The sequence below is a fragment of the Dipodomys ordii genome, unplaced genomic scaffold, assembly GCF_000151885.1.
Source record: "Dipodomys ordii isolate 6190 unplaced genomic scaffold, Dord_2.0 Scaffold17, whole genome shotgun sequence".
In the NCBI taxonomy this organism is placed as follows: Eukaryota; Metazoa; Chordata; class Mammalia; order Rodentia; family Heteromyidae; genus Dipodomys; species Dipodomys ordii.
In genome coordinates, this window is record NW_012267233.1 from 2,371,897 (window position 1) to 2,397,532 (window position 25,636).

A 25,636-nucleotide genomic window follows, 5' to 3' on the forward strand; every position below is an offset into this window, starting at 1 on the left:
TATCAATATGTACCAGTCAAATACACTATAAAGTCATTGAATATTTTTTTTAACTGATTGACTTTAGACAGAGAGAGACTAGTACTATTTGCTGTTAGGAATTCAATGATCCTGTTGGCCTAATCTGCAAACTTACTTCTTTGTTTTTCTCTTAGTTTCATCTTCCTATCTATAGCAGTAAAAATAAATAAATAAAACTATAGAAACCTAAAGGGAACCTGACAGATCTGTATATCACTAACAACTATAGAGAGCAGAAAAGTACTTGTCATTTTATACTTTAGAATTTCTAGGTAGAAACAGTTTGGGTAATAGGATTAGAAGAGAATACTATAGATCCTGATGAAGAGAAAAGCTACATTTCTGTAGCATGTGAAATTCAACAATCATGTTGTGGCCTTGCCTGTGTTGGAAATAAAAATATAAATCTTCCAGTGTCTAGAGATAAATGAATGCACACTTAATGAAATGTGTTAACAAGAAAGTAAAGACCAAGTTCAACACTTAAAACAGATGGTGTGCCTTAATGCCCAGATAGAAAAGAGTTAAAAGAGAAGATCTAATTTTGAAAATAATGTTAAGTACATTCTTAAAACAATGTAATTGGTGTATTCTCTCTCTCTATCTCTCTCTTTCTCTCTCTCCCTCCCTCCCCTCTTCCCTCTCTCTCTCAGAAAAAGACATTCTAGTGATTGAGCCATAATTTTGAAATTTAAGACTTAAGTAAAAGATTAAAAAAAAGATCTTGGTGACTGAAAAAAAAATCTGATTGTTACTATGAAAATTCCAGTGACAGCTTATTCATAAGACATAAGAAAAAAGAACTGGATAAATTTTATAAGAGAAAATTACAATAGGTTTGGAATATAATTGTATAAATAATAGACATTTCTGTTAGAACTGTGTTGTGTGGTGGGGAGCAGTAAAAGACAAATAATTTAATAATCTAATCCTCATTTTTTTTCCCTCTGTTGAAGAACTGAAGTCTACAGATACAATAAAAAATTTCCCAATATTTTAGCTAAAAGGTTTTTACACTAAAATTGATTAAGGTACTTTGAGAAAATGAAACATTATATATTTGTTTATTATGTAGAATATTGCAAAAAAAGTCTGTTAATTTTAAGAAAACAATTTATCAGAAGAAAGATATGATAAGCAGACCAATTGTCTAACTTAGGCATTCCATTTTCTCTACCACCAAAAACAAATTTGAAAAGGACATGTTATCTCTTCAAAAGAATGGGAACGTGAAAGGTTGTATAGGAAGTTGTCAAATTTTCTGTATGGTTTTGTCTTGCCTTCTCAAAGCATTTACCTCTCTTTTAACTGAGGTTTTTGTTTTTGTTTTGGCTATTGCCAAAGAAGAATATAGGGCCTCACCTCTACTGAGTACAGCAAGTACTGTACAATGAGCTAAAAGCCCAGCCACTAGCAATATATTATGAATAGTTAAAACAAAAACATTAAAGAACTTGAGTAAATTGAGTAACAGAAATTTTAAATTATAGATTAATTTATGCTAATTGTGTCATGAGAAAAGTGTTTGGTTACCTGAGGAAGCTGCAGAGAACTGATTAACCATTCTTGGAAACCAATATTAATATAGGTACTCTAAAATTATTATTGACACAATAACAAAGTTATATAACCTAAATGAAGTATATTTTGGAATCTAATAAGCTTATAATTTAAAAAAATATCCAAATGAATTCTTGATTAACTTTATATTTGTAAAACAAATAAATTTAATTGTTGAATAGTATGTGCTGATATGATTCATTAGGAACAATTTAATAATTTTCTCTTCCTCATGAATATGAACACATTGGTCTGTATTAACTATGATAAGAATATTTACAATTTGATTATAAATATATCTTGCAGATATATGATGGAAAAGATAAGACAACACATTTACTAGGGGCTTTTACTGGCGCATCTATGAGAGGACTGACCCTTAGCAGTACTTCTAATCAGCTCTGGCTAGAATTTAATTCTGACTCAGAAGGTACAGATGAAGGCTTTCAACTTGTCTATACCAGTAAGTATTTTAGAAAAATAATGTGAATAACTATGCTGAATGTTTCTTAATAATGGCAGTGTATTAATAATGATGAAATGTTATCTCATACTTAATTGTGAATTTTTAATTTTTATATAATTTTTATTGTGAAAATACCATATAGAGGGGTTACAATTACATGGGCAAGATAATGAGTACATTTCTTATCAAACCTTGTTGCCTCCTCCTTTGTTTCCCTTTCCCAACCCGTCCCATCTCCCCCCTCTCACATCCCCTACCTGCCAAAGTTGTAAAGTTTGTTTTTCCATGTTACCACTTGTACATCTCATTGTTGCAATGAGTCCACCTGTATCCCTTTTTAAACGACTTGTTTTTTCCCTTTCCCTCCACAAATTATAACAATATCAAATACAGTGAAAGCAGGGGTTATACCATAGGGGAGGGACATGCAAAGCAACAAAGAAATATGTTAGAAACAGTCTCATGAAAGAATAAAACATTTGAATACTTATCTTGGGGTTCATTTCACCTAACATCAACTTATCTGACTGTTTTTGCTTGTCTCAGACATATACTAGTTATTGAAAATAAGAGAAACCATGGGACCTATGTTTCTTTGCACCTGGCTTACTTCACTTAATATAATTTTTTCCAAGTCTTTCAATTTCCTAACAAATGGGGCAATGCCATTCTTTCTGATGGAGGCATAGAATTCCATTGTGTATATATACCACATTTTCTTGATCCATTCATCTACTGAGGGGCATCTGGGTTGGTTCCATATCTTAGCTATGGTAAATAAGGCTACAATAAACATAGTTGTGCTGATAGCTTTAGTATGGTCTCACTTGTGATCATTTGGGTAAATGCCCCAAAGTGGGATTGCTGGGACATAGGGGAGCTCTATGTGGAGTCTTTTGAGGAACCTCCATACTACTGGAACAAGTGGTTGAACAAGTTTACATTCCCACCAACAATGCAGTAAGGTTCCTTTCTGTCCACATCCCCTCCAGCATCTGTTGTTATTAGAGTTCTTGATTATAGCCATTCTAACTGGGGTGAGGTGGTATCTCAATGTTGTTTTGATTTCCATTTCTTTTATGGCTAGGGAGGTTGAGCATTTCTTCATGTGTCTATTGACCATCCTTCTTCTCTCTTCAGAGAAGTTTCCCTTTAAGTCTTTAGCCCACTTATTTATTGGGCAGTTGTTTCTTTGAGGATTTGTTGTTTGGGGATTTAATTTTTTGAATTTTGAAATTTATAACATCCTTCCTCATATCTAATTTTTTGTCCATGAGAATTCCAAAAGTTAAAGATAAAGGAGCTATTACTGACCACAGCTGAAACCACCAAAGTTTGGAGAGATTAAATAATTTATAGAGTTTGAGTTTACCTATTTACATATGCTTTAAGTGGCACAACACTCCCCCAGAATACCCAAGTACAAGTAAACATTTTAACAGCTGGAAATTTAGTGTCATTGTAGAATGGATGCAACGCTTGTGTAATGTATACAACTGATTGGGTATTAATGATAACTTCACAGTTTAAGTTAATAAGTAGCAGAAATTCTTCTTTATTATACTTTGGAGTCAAAATGTTTTATTAAATACATATAGCTTTAAATTTTTATGGTAATATCATATAATCCTACAAATAATAAATATCCAAGACAGAATTAAAGGCAGGTGGATTAACAAATTGTTACATATTACCAGTACCATCATATAAATAATGAAATAATTGCATTAAGGAAGAAAATATATGTATATATATCTATATTCAAATTCATATATATGGATTTATATGGTATATACACATTCAAATATATATATGTATGTGTGTGTGCATGCACACGTGTGTACCCACACATACATAAAGGGAGAGAGAATTACTACTCCTTGTTATCAGCAAAATGCAGTAAAGCAAGTTCTAGTTATTTAATATTTGAAACTCAATGGATTCAACATATTCAAAAACCATACATTTAAATGTAAATTAAAAGTTTTAACATGCTTATGCTATTCTTCCCAAGGAAACGTTTTGTCATGTAGTACTTTAAAATCTAAATGCAGAGGAGCCTGAGACCAGAGGATCATGGTTCAAAGCCAGCCTGTGTAGAAAAGTACTTGAGACTCTTATTTCCAGTAATTTCCGAAAACCAGAATTGGTGCAGTAGCTCAAGTGTAAAGGGCTAGCCTTGAGCTTAAGATCTCAGGGGTAGCACATAGACCCAGAGTTCAGGCCCCGCGACCAATATAGATAGATAGATAGATAGATAGATAGATAGATAGATAGATAGATAGATAGATAGATAGATAGATAGATAGATAAAATCTAAATGCTTCATTACAAGTCACCCAAATTTCATTCAGTAGAAGGGAATTGATGACCATCCAAACAGACCTAAAATACATTGTTTTGATGGATTATTGTGTTGTTTTATCAAAAGCTCACCTGGTAAATATCCAGGATGCTCATCTCTCAGGTGGGTATGTCTGGGTTCAGCTGTTCTCATGTTACTACCATTGTACATTAATTGCCCAAAGAATCTCTGAGGCAATATCTACTATTTGGACTTTAAATATATTTGGATTTCCTTAGTCTCCAAGTTTTGTAACTTTAAGTGATTTAGTATTCTACAGAGAACATGGGGATTTCAAATTTTATATTCACATTACAGATGGGCATTAGCTAATTTGTGATGCCTTTTCTGGAGTTCTAGCTTATAAATTTACTTCAAATTATCCTATTTAAACACTTTAATTTAGTTACCAGCTTGTTGCTGGCAGTGTTAGCCATGAAAACTAATCAAATGACCTATTCACTTTAGCTTTATTCTTAGTATATAATTTATTTAATGCAAAGTCAAGTAGAAAATAAGTAAATTATAAGAGAACACAAGATAATCCAAGTAGTTACATTACCTATAAACCACTTAGTGGATGCTTTCACCATTTTTTTCTCTCTAAATTTTGGAAGTAACCAAGCAATTGAAGGAAGTATATTGGCATATGATACAGTTTTACATATTCTAAGAAAAAATGGTTAATAATTCTTAAGTCTCTCTAATTTATACAGAACATATTGAAGGCAATTTCATCATGCTAGAATAAGAGGGACATCATCAATATTTGCAAAGCTTCACATTGCACAAACTTTGTAAATTTGAACTTTAATTTGAGGTAGGAATGTACATGCTGCATAAAATTAATTTATGTCAGGTTGATGGTCTAACTGTAAATATCAAAACTTTAAAGCATTTAGAGAATATTATGGAAAAAATTTAAGGGAGAGAAAAAAATTAAACAAGATACACAGCAAAGCTCTGTTAATAATATGTGCTCTCCTGGCCTTTCTAAGGGATTTCTTGAAGAATAGAGAGTAAACATCTGACAACTATGTTTTGCAAATTCACTTGCTTACAAAGATCTGTTTAAATGGTGACAATTAGGAGTTTTGTGACAGCTGGAAGGCAGATTTATGAAGTCACTTTATTCCACCAGCAGCTGCAGGGAGGAGTTTGGGGCTGGCAGGTGTGTATTTGTGGCTGCAGCTTTCCTGAACTCTTAGATTTACTGAAATCCATTTGTGGTTTTCCCACTTCCAGAAACCATCAAAGACTGGTCTTTTCTTTAAATATCAGTTACTTCCTATACCTAGATGCCTGCTGTCAAATATTGGTTATTAATCACAAAAGAAATCTCATTGAAATAAAACTCACAATAAGCAAAAATGAAACACTTTAGAAGGGGAAATACATAACAGAAAATATATACTGTCTTTAGTAAAGAAGTCTATAAATCAATAATAAAAACAGCTGTCAAGAAGCATAGGCATAATACAGTTTCACAGTAGAAAAATTTCAGTGAATAAACAACATGCCAATAATTTAGGGAAATGCAGTGGAAAAGGTCATGTAGGAGAGTAATTATGCCATCTCTAGTAAATGTGTAAGAACTATTTAGAATATGCCAACAACACATCTCAGCCAAATGATCTGACCTAATTAATACAGAGCCAAAGCTGAAGTACACCACAGTATAACAAAGGACAAATTTATGATGTTGAAAGTACTAATGGGAAAATCCAGGGACATTGGGCTGGAGTAACTCTCATTCTCTGCTTAATGCTCCAATCTTGCTTATTATTAGAAGACAGCTTTTACTAATGGAGGATATGAGCATCTTATTCAGTCATTTGCTTTGTTACTTGTGATACCAGCACTTGAAGGAACAAATATCTCCCCATAAATGTAAGGAAGCACGTTCTCTTCTAGATAGTAACAATTGACAAATTCCCAGAATAATAAATGAATGGCATTACTTGGAGCTTTTCTACCAAGAACAGGAATACCTATAAATCCTAGTACATTATGCTTATAAATGTATTGAGAAATTATTTTGATACTGAGAGTCAATTACTAATCTTGAAATAGGTCACGACAGAAGCTCATAAAATTTGACTGATTTGAGCACAAAAAGAATTTGGGCTTCCTGTATGGTTCAAACCCTATAGAAACACTTTTACCCGTACACAAAGAGAAATTGAAGTGTATGCTTTTTGTAGCATTGAAATAATGTAAATGCTTATCACCTGGGGAATAACTGAATTTGTTTGGGATGTGTCTTTAATGGACTACTATTATGTAGCTAAAATATTTGAAATGTGTGCATGCAAGTATGCAAATTTATAAAATGGTAAGGATAATCTGAGGCCCAGTGGATCATAACTATAATCCTAGCTTCTCAACAGACTAAGATCTGAGAATTGGGATAAAATAAGCAGGAGAGTCTCTGAGATTCTTCAATTAAATACCAGAAAAAACAAGCACAAAAGAATGAAAGAGAAAGCCATAAATGGAACTGTGGCTCAAATGGTAGAGCACTAGAACTAAGTAAAAAGCTCAGATATAGCACTCAGGCCTTGAGATCAAGCATCAGAATGAGCACAATAATAATGATTATAATAATAAAAATAAATAATAAAATATTAGGCAATAAAAATCCCTCAAGGCCAGACTCTAGTGGCTTAAGCCTGTAATGCGAGCTACTCAGGAGGCTGAGATCTGGGGATTCAAAGCCAGCTCAGGAAGAAATGTCCATAAGACTCTTATCTCCAATTAACCACCAGGAAACTGGAAGTGAGGCTATGGCTCAGGTGGTAGAGCTCAGGTTGTTGAGCTGAAGAGCTAAGGGACAGTGCCCAAGCCCAGAATTCAAGACCTACCACTGACAAAAGAAAGAAAGAAAAGAAAGAAAGAAAGAAAGAAAGAAAGAAAGAAAGAAAGAAAGAAAGAAAGAAAGAAAGAAAGAAAGAAAGAAAGAGGAAAAAGAAAGAAAGGGGAAAAAAGCCTTCGGGGAAAATTATAAAATATACTTGATTATTCAAAAAGTATATAAACACTTGTAAAATACACTGTAAATTACTCAGAAATATAAATATGTAGAAAAGTGTATGTAGGAGAATAAAATAACCATACTATATGTTGGCTCTCAATAGGGAAAGAGCAAAAATAGTACTTAGAAATAGTACTAATATGAGTAAGGTAAATTATTAATAAGAAAATAATCTGAATACATTTTAAATAATAATATTATGCTGAAATATCTATGACAGAATACAAGAATTTGATAAAAATCTGATAGTTTGTTACATAATCTTTTTAATCTTGTAGCTTTCAAACCATATCTTGAAAACAAATTAGAAAACCCTAGAAAAATATGGAGATATCAGTTCAATACATTGAAGTTATTCAGAAATCAGTAGAACTCAGGTAATTTTTATTTAGACATTTAGAAATTTGCATTTTATCACAAGAGCTAGTGTATATTTGTATTATTTGATGTTTCACACATGTTTGTATTTAATTGCCAGTTTCAAATGTTTGAGCTCTCAAAGAATAGACTGGCAGCTGAACGTTTTGATAGAGATAAGACACTTCTGAATATTTATGAATAAGCAACAATAACACCACCAAATTAGATATAATTATGTTTTGCTCTGTGCCTTATACAGTATTGTCCATGTGCATTTTAATCTATAATAGAATATCTCCATTTTACCTCATCACCAGCAATTGCAAATCACATTTACAGAGTGTTCAAATTAAGGAAGGATGAATTTGGTAATGAATCTTAAAGTAGAGCTTGATTCCCATATTTATTTTGAGAAGAGATCTTCTTCTTTCTTTTTTTTTTCTTTTCTTTTTTTTTTTTCTGGTTGTGGGGCCTGAACTCAGGGCCTAGGTGCTGTCCCTCAGCTCTTCAGCTCAAGGCTAGCACTCTACCACTTAAGCCAAGGCACCACTTCTGGCTTTTTCTGCTTAAAAGTGCTAAGGAATCAAACCCAGTGCCTCATGCATGCAAGGCAAGTGCTCTACCACTGAGCCACCTTCCCAGCCCTTGAGAAGAGATCTATAGCAAACCTCAAGACCTGCTTTATTTTGAATAGCAAAGTGAATATTCAACTCTGGTGGAAGGAAAATAAGCTCCTAAATGTTTGAGGCAGAGCACTTTAAACATACTATTAACTATGCATTCTTATTTCCTTTTCGGAAATTTCCTTTATCTCTTTAACTCACTTATTAATTGGCCAATGTTTCTTTGAGATTTGTTGCTGGGGGATTTAATTTTTTGAGTTCTCAGTATATTTTAGATATGAAGCCCTTGTCCACTGTATGGCTAATGAAGATTTTCTCCCAGTCCATGGGCTTTCTACTGATCTTACTAGCTATGTCCTTTGCCCTGCAGAAGCTCTGCAGTTTCATGCAATCCCATTTGTCCAACCTTTCTTTGATTTGTTGTGTTTCTAGGTCTTTATTAAGAAAGTTTTGGGCTGTCACAAGGAGCTCTAAAGTTTCTCCTATTCCTTTCTGTAATGTTTACAGGGTGTTGGCTTCTACTTTGAGGTCTTTGGTCCATTTGGAGTTGATTCTGGTGCAGGGTGATATATATATATATAAGGTTCTAGCTTTAGTTTTCTATAGGTGTTTAACCAATTTTGGCAGCATCATTTACTGAAGAGGCTGTCTTTCTTCCATTCTATTTGTTAGCTCCCTTATCGAAGATGAGGTGGCTGTAGGTCAATGGGTTCATTTCTGTGTCTTCAGTTTTATTCCATTGGTTCTCAGGTGTGTTCTTGTTTCAGTACCAAGCTGTTTTGATTACTATCGCTTTGTGGAAAGTGACAAGTCCTATAATTTTAGTGTTTACCTAGGTTCCATCTGTGTTTGAAAGACTAACTGGCATGATTTTTATCCTTTTTTACATATATGTCATGATTTGAGTTAGTGACCTTTGATTTCTATGGCTCAATATCTGAAGATGCTAATATTTGCTCTCAGTTTATACACTTGGTTCATTTCATTCCAACAGGAAATGTTTAATGCTTGTCAATTTTTTGGTCCCTCAAAATTCAATTTCTTACCAGAATTGCGATATTTTTGTGTTACGTCTTAGAGACAATTGTCTTTAAGAACCCATACTCATTTGTGAAAGTAATTCACCATCTGCTATACACTATTATTTGTGCTGACTAGGTCCTATGGGGGGAGAAAAAAGGGGAAAAAAGAAAACAAATCAAATAATTTCAGACTTAGAAAAAACTTAGAAAAAAAAACACTTAGGAAAGATTTAGGGGGGAAATGACTGTGAATGAAGGCAAATTTGAAAAAGAATTCCAAGGTTTAACAAAGAACAGAATGGTTAAAATCCCTTTGAAGACAGTATAAAGAATTTCTCTAGTTTCCTGAGAACAAGGGTATCTCTCAGCATTCCAATTATAGAAGGCATTCAATTCCTCATCTGTGCAAGGTCTGGTGCCTTTATATACGTTTTGACACTCCAGAAAGGTAATGGTAAGAAGACTGAGTTGCTGTAAAATTTGAACAGAGGCATATTAAATATGCTATTAACTGTTCAGGTAAATCTGAAATAATATGTCCTGAAATTTAAAAGTTTTTACAAATAGCCTTTTTTCTATGAATCATGATAGATATATAGATATGGATATAGATATATCATGATTTATACATATTTACATGTCATGACTTTAAGGACTAGTAACCTCTTTGAAAGCTTTCTTTATATATGCAAATTTTATATATGTTGTAAAAACTGTTAGAAATTAAGGATATGGATTTGTGATCTGCCTTTCATGGTTTTAATCATCATTTGGTTTTTGATTCATTTTGTTTTCTTGAAAGTTCAAATCTAGCTTAATTTGATCATGTTTCTATTTCAATGTAACATATGTTTAGCTCTATTTTAATCATCACTTAAGACACAAATTACATATTTTTTGTCCAGTATTTTTGTCCTGAAATAACCCATTTACCTCATTGATGAAGATGTGTTCATGGAATTGAGGTACATCACCCTTCCAGCATGTGGGTATATTCACCAACATGGAAGCTCCCATCTATGGTTCTATGTAGTTTCCATTACATAAGCATGATTAATTAAATAATTGATAACCTGTAATTAATCCCTCAGCCTCCCCCCATCCCTGAAGTGTGTTTGCCGTTGTTAGTAACAAATCTACATTTAGTGCCAGGGGGTAAAAGATGGAATGTTCCCACTGGTAGAGACCAGATATAGACCTTTACATAATATTTCTAGATTCTTTCATCCCCTCAGAAAAAACTCTGAGAGGAAAAAAAAAGTCTAAGAAATGGACAGGAAGTTTTATTACTAATCCACACTCGGAGGGAGCAACATCTCCCAGGATTTGGAAATCATTCATTTTATCAGCAATCTTTAATGGAGGGGAGTCTACTCATGAGTTACAGGAAGGATTCAAGAAGACGAAAAAGAATTCTAAAGATAGGTCAGGATTTTCCCGGAATAGGACCCCATATGCGTTTTTGCAAGTGTCACCCTCTCAGATGCATGCTAGGATAATTGATTCTAGTCATCTACTTCATTTATAATAAAGATCTGCTAATGATAATAAAGATCAAAGTAACATCTGTTTTATTTATAATAACAGCAAAGGAAAGTTGTTCTTGGTCCCTGTAGACCTTGTTGGTCCCAGTGGTCTGTGACAAGTGTTATATTTTGTTGTTTGAGTGGTCATATGATATACTATAGTAGAGTTTTGTGGTTGCTGTGGCATCTAGTCAATATGGAGACTACCATTCCCCTTCCCCTACAAGTACACCTGTTTAGCCCAATTCTCTACTTCATATTCTCCAAGAGTAAGAGGTACACCTCATGATCTTCAACTCCTGTATTTTGAAAAGGGCTTAAGTAACAAAAGATGTTCTTCCCACTCTTGTAACTTTGGAAAATAAAAAGATTTTAGAAATTTTGTGCCCCACACCAGCAATAAAACCAAGTTTATATTTCTTGTTATATCATAGTGTAACTGTCAGAATCTAATATTAACTATAAATCACCTGAAGCTGGCAGGAGGCTTACTACTACAATCCATATTATAGCCATATAGACTGCATACTTGATAAACTAAAAGTACAACCAATCCTTCTTTTCAGGAAGGAAGTGTTTTGTCTTTTTTTGATTTTTGTAGCATATCACACTATGTTAGGAATAAAATACCTAGGGGCAAGTATATTATCATATTAAAATAGTAAAGGAAATGAACAACGTGTATAGTTTTTTTATTAAATTTTTCTTTCCACAATTTACCTTTAATCTGATTATGTGTATCTACAGGTTTTGAACTCTCACATTGTGAAGATCCAGGCATTCCACAATTTGGATACAAGATCAGTGACCAAGGCCACTTTGCTGGGAGCACTATCATTTACGGATGCAATCCTGGCTACACTCTTCATGGAAGTAGCCTTCTAAAATGCATGACAGGGGAGAGAAGGGCTTGGGACTACCCCTTGCCTTCTTGTATTGGTAAGATACTCTTCTGCATTTTCATTTAATATATCTATTGAAGTGTTTTCAAAATATACCCTTCTGCTCTCAAATGACGCCCACTGTCCAGACACATATCATACTAAATTAGCAGCTTAATGTTATAGGAAATGTAATGGAAAGTTTAAGTCTTTTTTATAGTTGCGGGGTTTTTTTGTTTTTGTTTTTGTTTTTGTTTTTGTTTTGTCATGGGGCTTGAAATCTGAGCCTGGGTGCTGTCCCTGAGCTCCTCAGCTCAAGGCTAGTGTTCTACCACTTGAGCCACAGCACCACTTCTGGTTTTCTGGTAGTTAGTTGGAGATAAGAATCCAAGGACATTCCTGCCTGGGCTGGCTTTGACTGGAGATCCTTAGTTTTCTACCTCCTGAGTAGCTAGTATTACAGATGTGAGCCACTGTTACCAGGCTTATAGTCTCATTAATGTATACTTGGAGGGGATAATATGATCTATAGGAATATATGGGAAAATATATTAACACAAAAAATTATTTCATTTCTACCTTTGCATAAATTTTAACTCATTACAAGACTGTCTATAGTTTTAATTATGTGTCTGTATTAAATCCAGTGATCAGGTTTCTTTTATTTTATAAAATCGTTGCACAACTTTAAATCAAAATTATTTAAATACAAACTCTTCTCAAAAACTTCCAAGATATCTATCTATCTATCTATCTCTCTATATATAATAAAATATAATACAAATGTGAATTTCAACACCAAAAGAACGAGTGATAATCAGTAATATAAGTTATGCTGCTTTCATGAAGCTAAAGAGAAAACAAGATAAGCACATAATTTTATCTCTAGTATGGCTCGGTGCCATTTTATGTTTGTATATTAGTTAATACATTACGGGATATGTGGGGTGGAATAGTGTTTAGGATAATGTTGATACAAACCTTTCTTCCTTTCTTGTTCAAAAGATCAAGTAAGTCCCAAGTTGGAATACCAGGACATCAAAAGAAAATCATACTGAAACAAAACACTGATTTCCAATAGGCAAATGTACATTCTTGATGGCATTTGTGGGGACAAAAGCAATGTTGGGTCAGACTTAGAGAAATAAAGCACAAGATGTAAAAATTCAGGTACAGAATTAATGTAATTATAGCTTCTTCAGTAAAGAGTTTTTGTTTTTAAAAAGCAATGGTTTTAGATTTTTGTTGTTGTTGTTCCAGACCTGAGGGCTTGAACTCAGAGCCCTGGACCCTGTCCCCAAGTTTTATTCCCTCAAGGCTAGTGCTCTACCACTTAAGTTACAGCTGCACTTCCAAGTTTATTTATTTATTGAGTAATTAATGGAAATTAAGAGTCTCATGCTTTTTCTTCCTGGGTAGACTTTGAACCTGGATCCTCAGATGTCAGCCTCCTGAGTAGCTAGGATTGCAGGCATGAACCACAGAAACATGTCTGGTTTTATCATCTTAAACATTAATGCCTATTTAATTTTTTTTAAAAACACCCACTTACTATTATATGTTGAATTAATGTTGCATAAAAAGTAGCAACTTTTTGATTCCTCTCTGGGGTAATTAGTCAAGTTTCTCTAAAAACAAAAACAAGAACAAAACAAAGAAGAGAGAATTAAGAATAGCCTCCACTTTCTCTCTCTCTTTCAATTTCTTTCTCTTTCAAAAGACTTTTTTTTAAATTTTAAGGAACTTTTTAATGAAGTTTTATGGGCTGGTAAGTCCAAAATCCACAGGGCAAAACAATGGATAGTAAATTGAAGCTGAAGTAATACTGCTGTTTAGAAGAGAAATATTCTTAGAAAATAAATTTTGACCTTTCAACTGTTTGGATGAGGCTCACCTGCATAATCTCCTGTAAATTAATTTTAGATATCAACCAAAATTACGATATACCTTGACAGTTAAATTAGTACTTGATTAAATAACTAGATGAATAGTATGGATCTTATAAAATTAAGGATTGATGGAAGAAATGGGAGAGTAGTAAGTTCTTATTTCTCCGGTAGTAGGTAGTATCTAAATAAAATACCAGGAACTATAACCAGAATTTTTTAAGAGTTTATTTAGAAAAAAGAAAGTAAAGGCCACTCAGAAGAAAGAGCAGCAGTACTCAACCAGTGGCCCCACCCCATGGTCCTGGGATGTTGTTTTTGTGTTGTCTCCATCATCCCAGTTTTCTCTCCTCCCTTCTGGTAGTCTGTCAGATTATGATTGGTCTAGTTGAATCAGGCCAGATTTTCTCCAGGGTGGTGTCCATTGAATGGCGGGCTGTCCAGGGGTTGATAATCAGATTGTTTGAAATAGCCAGACCCTACTCTGGGTGGTAGCCACCCGTCACAGAGCAGACAAGCCAGCCAAAACAGCTTGCTGATATCCTGCAGGATCACATTATTTTGTAATATAACACCTGATATCTATAAAATGTATTTGCATAAATAGACCTTATAAATTTCATTCATTATATTCTAGAGTCCTTATGCTCTTCCAAATGAAAAACTTTGTCATTTCTTTGATCTAATTTAATAATTATTAATAATAATAATAATGACAGACAGAAGCAAAGTTTAATTCACTCATTGAATCTGAGTGAGGCTGAAATGATTCAGAGAATAAGAAAAATAAATATTGTAGTATTTTCAAACATTTCCGTTAAAGAAAAATGTTTTCATTTTTATTTTGAGTATGAAGACACACTGGACAATTTTTAAATGTTTAGTGCTGTGAATGATGCTTTTCTTATTTCTAGAATTCTGAGAGGTGGGCCAATATGCTTATAAATCCTTTTTTTTTTCTTGCATGCGAAGAGTTGTCTTATTTTTCCCCCACACAAAAATTCTCCTAAGTAATTTGCTTACTAAAGTCACTTCAGATATTGTAATATTATTCAATAGTATAAAATGGAAAAGGGAAAGCTCTGAAAAGGTAAAATTTTAATACTATGGTAAGGCAATTCTTAACATTTTTAATTTACTAAATTTTATAAAAATTAGAAGTCACAAGCTGGGCACCGGTGGCTCACGCCTATAATCCTAACTACTCAGGAGGCTGAGATCTGAGGATCACAGTTCAAACCAGCCCGACCAGGAAAGTCTGTGAGACTCTGATTTCCAATAAACCACTAGAAAACTGGAAGTGACCCTGTAGCTCAAGTAGTAGAAGGCTCGCCTTGAGCTGAAGAGCTGAGGGACAGTGCCCAAACCCAGAGTTCAAGCCCCAAGACAACCAAAAAATAAAAAAGAAAGAAAAAAATTAGAAGTCACATTTAATCAAAAGAAAATTACTTTTAAATGAACTTTTTTAAATTGACTAAAATTGCCACTTTGACTTTTGGGAGGTTAAATGGAAGTGTTTAGAGTATTTGAAAAGAGAAATAAAAGGAAAATCAAAACTCCAAAGCCTGGGGCCTACAGTAAAGATTAGTGTTCCTCAGAAGTGGAGGTAGCAGGAAGATGAATTATTCAACCAGTAATTCACCAGCAGTGAGCAACTTGCCATCTGTTTCCCTTTTAAAGTTATCATTATTTAACAACACTCCTTAAACTGTTTCAAAGCTGAACTCAGAGACTGATCTCTTTAAAAAAAAAATCCATCATTGGGTTTGTTTTATCGTTTTTATCTGTCATGGGGCACTGCTATTTTATTGTATGAAATACCCTTTAACCTTAATCACCTTAAGTACCTTAACCTAAGAAAGTTTATATAGAAGTGTTTACTTTCAAGAAGAAACCTAAGAAAGTTTATATAGAAGTGTTTACTTTCAAGAAGAAACAAAATAAATCTTTGTACTCCTTAATGTGAAAATAAGCGTGCTTTCTTGCCCCAGTAGATTGGTATTCAGTTGAGACTTACATTGTTATGATCATTTACTAGCTGAATGTGGAGGTCGTTTCAAAGGAGAATCCTCAGGAAGAATCTTGTCACCTGGCTATCCTTTCCCATATGACAATAATCTGCGTTGCATGTGGATGATTGAGGTAGATCCAGGAAACATTGTAAGGTAAGTAGATCTCATTCTCATAAAATTACTAGGAAATCTGACTTTCCTGATCCACATCTATATGTAGTATCAAGATTTAAAAAAAAAAAAACTTTTAATCTTTGTTAAAAGGAACATGATCTTTGTGTGCTTAAACTAAAATGTGAATAAATGTATTCCTTAGTATGCTTTTAATTTGTAGGTAGAAGTAGTAACTCACATAAGCTCTTAGAATAGAAGGAAGATTTTCATCCTTTTTTTTTTTTCTTTTTCATTTTCTTTTTCTCCAGTCCTGAGACTTGAACTCAGGGCATGGGTGCTTCCCTGAGCAACTTTCGCTCAAGGCTAGTGTTCTACCACCAGAGCCAAAGCACAACTTCTGCCTTTTTCTGTGTTGTTTATTAGAGATAAGAATCTCAAGACGAGCACGGTGGCAATCCTAGCCACTCAGGAGACTGAGTTCTGAGAATCACAGTTCAAAGCCAGTCCTGGCAGAAAAGTCCTAAACCACTAGAAAACTGGAAGTGCCACTGTGGCTCAAGTGGTAGAGCGCTTACCTTGAGCTAAAGAACACAAGGACAGCACCCAGGCCCAGAGTTCAAGCCCCAAGACCAAAATAAATAAATAAATACAAATCTCATAGACTTTCTTGCAGATCTCAGCCTCCTGAATAGCTAGGATTACAGACATGATCCACCAGCGCCAGGCTGGTTTTCAAACTTTTAACAAGGCTCAGAACTTGAGAATTTTTCCACCCCTAGCACCTTTGCTCTTTTAATTTTTGATGTCCACAGATACTGGATCCATCTGTATGACAGGTATTCAAAGTTGGGCAAGTCACTATCACCTAGTTCAGCTTCCCAAACTTTTAGAAGAAACAACAACAGGAAAGAATTGAATAAAACTCTGAGCTCTCATCTAAACATATCTCTAAAGTGTCTGCTTTAGAAACCAAGCTATCATTTCTTTTGTGCTGAGTTTTGTAGGTGGCTTATGATTATTTATCCTATGATAAGTACTAAACTTTTAACTCCTAAATCAACACTGGAACTGGGTTTTTAGGTCCAAGGTCCAGAAGTCCCAAGATAGTCTTGGCCATTTGCTCCCTTAAACCAAATCAAAAGACCTGGTGAAGGGCATAGTAAGGAGATTTAATATCTGGCAGTGTTGGGATGGCACCAAACATATCAATACATCTTCAGCCTTCTTCAAAGGTATGGACATTGGCTTCAGGTAAAATAGAGAGGATTGAGGGTCAGAGAGTCAGTTAAAACAGTCTCACATGACCAGTGTAGTCAGGTTGAATTTTATCTCTGTCTCTGGATTTGGAAGAATTACACAGAACTGTTTAGGCCTTCACCTTTATAAAGGAAACAGGAACAAGTTTCCTGAGATAGGATCTCCTGAGTTTTGGTTGTTTACTCTAAAATGATTAAAAAAAAAGAAGAAGACAAAAAAATCTGTTTGGGGATAGTTTTACTTCCTTGCATAATGTTTGTAAGTGAATTTTTCCTTGGAGTCAAGGTGATTCTAAAGTTACTACGTGAAGAACTTGGTTTAGATCAAGGGGCAGAGATACAAAGTTAGAGGCTTTTAGTTTACTTCAAGGGATACTGAAAAAGCATCTTTAAAAAAACTCTCAAAGATTTCCTCTTACAAAACCACTCAGGTTTCTAAGAATACTACATCCTTGAAGTAATAGAGTTTTTGTTTCGAGTTTTCTTTTCTCCATTTGATAGGAATGGATTAATAAATAAACAAATTCCTCCCTGACATGAACTAGTTAGTGTGTTATTGCTCACTCTAACTTTAGAATTTCAGAGCAGTTGTTATTTAAATTAAATTTCAGATAGGCTTCTGGATAGCTTCCTCCTCCATTTTAAGATCTTGAATTTTGCAATGAGATAGGCAGAACTCAAAATAAGCTCCCTAGGATCTGCCCTAAGCTCACTTTTCTTTGATGTAGATTGTGCACTTGGTTATTGACATAGTAGCATTATTAAATTCAAAAATATTAAATCCAACAGAACAATTTTTGATAGTGGTATGTAACCCAAATTGAAGACTGTAGTATATGTGGAATATGAGCATGAATATAGCGTAAGGTATGTCCATCTAATTCATTTGCTCATATTTGCACTTGGCACAAAATGTGTCAGATGCTCAATGTTCTCTAGGTTAGACAAAATGGGGCACATTTAAAATGAAACAGGGGTAAAAGTATGTACAGTCAAACATCCTAAGTTCTTCTTATGACTCAGCCATTCTTTAGGCAATTATTTTATCTATCCAAAAACCACTAGACAGCTTTATAAAACTGATATAAAAATATGCTCTTGTTCCATTAGGTCCTTATAAGATTTAAACAAATAAAAGTTATGCAATGTATTTTATTTTTATTTTTTGCAATGTATTTTATACAGCATCTGGTACTTGGAATGTCCTAGATAAGTGCTACCTTTTGTGAGTACAGTTAAAATTCATCAACACTGAAAACAAATACACATACAAAACAACAACAACAACAAAAAGAAAACCTCTGTATACCAGCAGCTACTGAAATTCACAAATAGTGTTTATAATTTCATTCTAAAGAAACACTGGTTTCAGTCTCAATATAAGTTCACACAGGTTTATATATATATGTATATATATATACATATATATGCTGTTAGCATTATTCATACCTAGTAAAATCCAGAAAGTGTATTTGCTCTCATTTTTTATTTATAAGTGAATTCCTGTTGACAGAGATGCATGGTTCTTCCACAGCCTGCAGTTTCTTGCTTTTGATACAGAAGCATCACATGATATTCTTCGAGTCTGGGATGGACCACCAGAAAATGAGATGCTTTTGAAGGAAATTAGTGGATCTCTTATTCCTGAAGGAATCCACAGTACTCTCAACATTGTAACCATCCAGTTTGACACGGATTTTTACATCAGCAAATCTGGATTTGCAATTCAGTTCTCAAGTGAGTCTTCCTTTTTTTCATTTCTTAAATGCAAAACAGGAATGGTACTTAAGGATTCATACTAACTTAACTGATCTCTAGTTTCATTTTAAAAGATTAACAAACTGAAATACTATTTCTGGTTTTCCTATTCATTTACAGGGAAGGTAAAGTATACATAGAAAAATATCAGTTATATTTGAGTACGAATTGATGAAACTTTCAGTTGTCAATGCATTTATCCCTCAAATAAGGATGGTGATTTAAAAAGTTCAGTTAGTAAAAATACTTATGATACAAAAGTTTTCACATGGGTTAAGCATACCTTATGAAAAATATGTGGGGTCAGAATTGTTTCAGACTCCAGATTTCAAGATTCCAGAGTTCTGGAATATTCTGTATATACCTAGTGACATATCTTTAATGAAATCCAACTCTAATCACAAAATTAATGTTTAATATATACATTATATGTATGGTCTGGGGGTAAATCTAATTTGTATATCCATAAAATAATAATATTTCTAAAATGTGATGTTTTAGCCAGGCACAGCACAGCAAAAAAATTAAAAAAGTGATATATTGTAGATGAAGAATGAAATGAATTCTTGGCCTTTTAGAAAAGGCAACCATACATTTTTATAAATTTAATGTTTTTCCTATTATGAGTATTATTGGTACATTGTATTTGCCTTTGACAAAATATATTAGTCTGTTTTCAAAGAGATCCTTTAACAATGAAATGTCATGAATTAGAAATAATTACCAGAGCAGGGAGCCAGTGGCTCACGCCTGTAATCCTAGCTACTCAGGAGGCTGAGATTTGAGGATCTCTGTTCAAAGCCAGCCCAGGCAGGAAAAATCCATGAAGACTCTTATCTCCAATAAACGACCAGAAAACCAGAAGTAGTACTGTACCTCAAGTGATAGAGTGCTCGCATTGAGCTGAAGAGCTGAGGGACAGTGCCCAGGCCCAGAGTTCAAGCTCCATGACCAAAAATGAAAAAAAAAAAAAAAAAGAAATAATTACCAGTGTTTGGGGTTTTTTTTTCGCATGTTTTATTTTTCACCACTGTCAAGCAGTTTGATATATGTTGCTCTGTTTTTCATTTTTCTTTTTTAATTGTGAAAATACTGTACAGAGGGGTTACAATTACATGGGCATGATAATGAGTGCATTTCTTATCAAGCATTGTTGCCTCCTCCTTTGTTTCCCCTTCCCAGCCCTTCCCATCAACCCCCCCCCGACCCCCCCAGACAACAAAGTTGTAAAGTTCATTTTCTTTTTTGTTTTTTTGTTTTTTTTTTTTTTTGGTCAGTTGTGGGCCTGAACTCTGGGCCTAGGCACTGTCCCTCAGCTCTTCAGCTCAAGGTTAGCACTATACCACTTGAACCACAGTGCCACTTTGGACTTTTTCTGCTTATGTGGTGCTGAAGAATATAACCCAGGGCCTCATGCATGCAAGGCAAGCACTCTACCACTGAGCCATCTTCCCAGACCATAAAGTTCATTTTCGACAAATTGTTTAAATAGGGATACAGGTGGACCCATTGCAACAATGAGATATGATGCTCTGCATAAGGAATTTTATAGTTAGTAATAGTTAGAAACCATGAGTGTAAATTAAAATAAATAAATGCTATTTTTATTTTTATTGTCAATGCATTCTCTTCTTGTGGATATTATCTTACGAAACTTCTATTTGTATATCCTAAACATTCATATTAACAGAAACCTAGCAAGATTTTCCAATTCATCCATGGAAAAATAAAACTTGTTGAGCTAGTATATCAAAAGATCTGATTGAAATAAGTGATTAATATAAATGGATTGTTTTAGATTATATAACCCAAGCTTATTGAGAAAAGTATAAACCAAGAGTCAATATCTTCACATTTTCACTTAAAGTCTGTATTTTGAGAAAAAGAGAGAATGGGGAATAAAAAGTAGGAAAATAATTGGATAACTTGTAAACATAAATGAATATTTATGAAATAGTAACCAACTTAAATAATCTTTATATATGCACTATTTTCTCCTGTTTTTTTTCTTTCTCTGTTTCTGTCTCTCTCTTTTCTTTTCTCTCTAACTTTCTCTTTTTTCTCTCTCACTCTCTCTCTGTGGTTCTCTCTCTCTTTCTCTCTGTCTCTCAGATTAAGAACAATATGCCAAAATGTTAGAGAACTGTTCAAACTGTCTTCTGTTTAGTGGTAGTTTAACAACTATTCTCCTTTCTTTTACTTTAAAATTAGGAATACATTGTACTTTCCATGTAAATGGTATTGGGATTTTTAAAAAAATCTGTATATAGGACTGTGAAAAGGTAATTCTGTTTCAGAAATTTAATTATTCACACCTATTACCTTCAATGCCCAATATGATTCACGCCCATATGTGCTTGAAAGATTACTTTCATACTAGGAATATAGTAAATGCTCAGAAATTACTATCATTGTGCCATTATTCTTGTCCTATATATCATTACATCATTATTCTAAAGGTAAGAGAAAACTTTCAGTTAGAACCTATTAGTTTTGTAATAAAGTTTTACACCTGAAACAACTTAGCTTCCTAAGCATGGTCCCAGGCCACTCTGTCAAAGGCCACACTCTCAAAAATCAGAGGATGTACACAAGCAAAGCAGAGAGAATCTGGGGAGCATGTATTCTATCAGAAAGAACCAGTGCCCCTTTGGATGATAGTACTTTGTCTATATGCAGGCAGGCTAATTTTAAAATGGAACTCGAAATAATGAATTTTATAAGTCCCCTAATTATTGAACAAATAGTATTCAAGTCTGTATAAATAGACTACAGGCCAATAATCAATGATTCCTGATTAAATTGATTTGATGGGAAAAAATTTTATTTTAATAAATATTTTTGCCTAATGTAGCCCATACACTTTGTCCTACTTGTAATTCCCCCCCCTTCACCCCCGCCCAGTATATAGAGTGTATTAAGTGATTTAGCAATTGACTCTTTTGGAAATGTGTTGATTATGTAGCCTTTGTTCCCCCAAATATGTGTTTCTTTGATTCAAAATTATCCTTAGAAAACAAAGATTGGAGCACTATAACTTGCTAAATCTTCGATTTGTTTTTACAATGAAAGGGAGCACTATTAAAAATCATGCTTAAGAATAGTCATAAACTGGTATAGACCGAGAAAATCAGAATGTATTTAGATTGTCAGGTTCTTACTCGTTGCTCCTTCAAGCCGCCTTTTAGATTACAATTCCTTTCTGATTGAAAAGTTTCTTATCAAAAGAGTAATCAGTTTTAAACAACAACAACAACAACCACAAGAACCTGAGTCAAACAACAGCAACAACCTTCATCAATAAGATGCAAACAATGAAATGTATTTTAGCAAATTTGGTGAAGAGTGACGTTTACTGAAATTTAGGTCACATACCTACTTTATCATCCTCATCATGACACTGTCATCAGCCTCACGACTCCCATTTCATGATCTGTCTGTTCTTTGTACAAATCTGCAAGGCACTTCCGATTAATCAGCACTACTTAAGTCTGCCACTGCTACTCCATGCTGCCTATGTGCCATCGTTGCTTCTCAGCAGTTGCCTTTCTATCCCTTGCTTAAATTCATAATTTGCCAGTCTTCTTCCACTCCAGTTCTGCAGGGAGGACATCACTGGGTGTCATGCTGTCATTTGTCCACAAAATAGTTGATTTGGACAAAGCATTTTCTATGCTCTTCACATTTTGACCTCTCTGTGAAGAATCTGTCCCTGCTGGGCAATACAAAGGACCAAATCTCATAACTGATTGTGATAAATTCTCAAGGAAATGGATCCCCTAGTCATGAGGGTCTGAAGTCTGCCTGCCTTAAAGGACTGCATGGTGCCCTGCCTTTCTCCTACTCTCATTAATGTCCCCTGTACTGCTTTATTAGTCAAATAGCCTCACGCTGTACTTCATTCTTCCTGCTAGCTATTTCTGTCTAACTGGTCTTCTTGAAATGTAACTAGCACATCATGACTCAATAGCTATTTACTAACCTCATGGCTCAGAACTTCAGGCTCAAGCACTCTGTCAATAACTTATATAACTGTATATTCATGTTTGTTTGTTTGTTTCATTGTTATTGTTGTTTTGTGTGACTCCCTGCTCTGTTCTGCATGTCTAACTTTTGGACCATATATTGCAGTCTTGTTACTGTACAAAAATATGAAATCTAGAATTCTGATACAACCCATTTTGTTCTTTCATAAGTTTTTAAAATTACGATTATTAGTAGTTTTGTGTGAAATGTTGAGCTGAGGATATTTTCTATTCTAAAAATGTCCTTGAGATTTTGATAGAGATTTCATTATAGATATAGATTTGGGCAATTAACATTTGGCAACCCATCAACATAGCCCCTTCTCCATTTATTTGTTTTTATTTCTTTCTTTCAATATTTTATAGTTTTCACTATAAAATATTTCATCTTCATAAGTAAGTTATTGATTCTATTATAAATGAACATTTTTAAACCTGTTATTTTCTTTTTTTTCTTTTTTTGGGGGGAGGAGGGTCCAGTCGTGGGGCCTGAACTCGGGGCCTGGGCACTGTCCCTCAGCTCTTCAGCTCAAGGCTAGCGCTCTACCACTTGAGCCGCAGCGTCACTTCCGGCTTTTTTTCTTTTTGCGTAGGTGGGGTGAGGAATCAAACCCAGGGCCTCAGGCATGCAAGGCAAGCGCTCTACCACTGAGCCACCGTCCCAGCCCCCCTAATATTTTCTTATAATGTATTGTTATTGTATACAAATACACTGTTGTTGTTTTTCTTCTGTCTCTTACATCCTGAATTAATTTGTCTATCTGTAATTTCTTTTAATGGATTGTTATTTTTTCTTTTTATTTCGTTTCCACATATAAGTAAGAACTTATCTTCTGCATCACGGACAGTTTTATTTATTTCCAAATTAAGACATCTTTTAATTGTGTGTGTGAAAATACCATACAGAGGAATTACAATTACATGGGCAAGATAATGAGTACATTTCTTATCAAGCATTGTTGCCTCCTCTTTGTTTCCCCTTCCCATCTCTTCCCATACTCCCACCACCTCTCCCTACCCTATCCACCCTCCCCCCCCACCAAAGTTGTAAAGTCTGTTTTTCGACATAATGACTTGTACATCTCATTGTTGCAATGGGCCCACCTGTATCCCTAGTTAAATGATTCCTAATTGTTCTAGTTGTAACTTTAGTACTACACATAATAGAAGGGATGAGTTCTTATACTTGCTTTGACCCTGACTTAGCAGAAAAGCTCTCAGTCACTATTCAGAACCTGTCAGCCATGGACTTTGCTTAGTTGGCCTTTATTACAATAAATTGATATTACTTAGATTTTTAGTTATAAAAACAGCATCTTTTTATCATATATTGTCAAGTAAAATCTGCAATCTTTCATTTTAATTTAAAATATATAGTTAAAATGTGAAGGGTAAACAAAGGAGGAGGCTGCAATGCTTGGTAAGAAATGTATGCATTATCCTACCCATGTAATTGTAACCCCTCTGTACAGTATGTTCACAAATAAAATAAAATTTAAAAAACTAAAAAAATATATTATAGTTAAATGCATAAACTAAGGATTTCAGGCTTGATTCACACTTGCCAAATATGTATGGGACACTGGGTTTCATCCTTAGCACCAAAATCCAGCATACCAATAACAATGTGAAATGCATTAAGAAGCCCAGAAAGGAAAGAGAGTATATACTACAAATAATTATTTTATATGTTATTTGTCATGCCCTGACAATTCATGTGAAGACATCTTAGGTACCCATAGATTATTCTAATATCTTGATGAGTACTTTTATTTAAAAATATTCTTCATGTAGTTAATTACTTTGAGAAGTTCATTATCAATTTTCCTGAGTTACATTTTTAAATGACATAATCTAAGTTCTCTTTAATGTATCTTCTGCTTAAGACATTTTCAGTTTGAATTAAAATGTGAGTATATTACCACATCCATCTTTTATTTTAAAGCTATTACCTGTGTTCTGTTCTTCCTAACCCATTTCTTTAAAGGGGATGGATGCCAGCCTATTGGTATTTGTGACTCCAGAATTTGGCACCGAACCTGGGTGCTTGGTATTTAATTCATGTGAAATCTGAACTGAATGGCTAAGTTTCTAAAGTATAAGACTGAAATCAAACTGAAGATAAATATTGTATGTCAGAAATAATGTGAAACAATTTAAATAAGATTTTCCTCTCTTTTTTGCTTTGCATTTTAGTTATTCCCAAATATTAAAATTCTATTTTAAATTTGAATCTTAAGAAATAGTTTATAATCTTTGGATGTAGTGTCAGTTTCATGTGCAGCTAACTTTAATAGAATTCTATATTTTTATTCCAAAAAATAAAAGGAAACTATTGCATTGCTATATACCCACTTTTGTTGGAGTATTGGAACCTTAGTGTCCAAAAAGGCAGGGAAGTCTAGTCTCCTATTAAAAGACAACTACAATGTCAGATGTAGAACTTGTTACATAATGATATTCTAGAGATAGCCACATGTCTTTGTAGCTGGCAAAGTATAGGCCGAATAATGATGGTGAACATTCTTTATAAAAGTGATGAATCATGTACAAATCAAGGGCAAACTTCTGCAGGATGAGAATCCACCTCTACTGCAGGATGAGAATCCACCTCTAGGATACAAAAATCATTTTAAGTGTTTTCTTATTGATTTGTTTTTGAATTGGGTTTTTCTTCCAGGTTAAATATTCCTATTTCCAAATGAGATTTAATTATAGGTTCTAAGGAAATAGGACTGTAGTCTCCAA

The 25,636-nt window shown here is 34.0% G+C and overlaps 1 protein-coding gene across 3 annotated transcripts in view; it reads left to right on the forward strand.

Moving 5' to 3' along the window:
* Positions 1–25,636, forward strand: part of Csmd3 (CUB and Sushi multiple domains 3) — a 929,488-nt gene that overhangs the window by 658,408 nt on the left and 245,444 nt on the right. For all 3 annotated transcript variants that reach the window (XM_013012565.1, XM_013012564.1, XM_013012566.1), the window contains 4 exons: positions 1,888–2,044; positions 11,704–11,895; positions 15,762–15,888; positions 18,640–18,842. In XM_013012565.1, the coding sequence (XP_012868019.1) occupies positions 1,888–2,044; positions 11,704–11,895; positions 15,762–15,888; positions 18,640–18,842 (679 nt within the window). The remainder of the gene's footprint in view (positions 1–1,887; positions 2,045–11,703; positions 11,896–15,761; positions 15,889–18,639; positions 18,843–25,636) is intronic.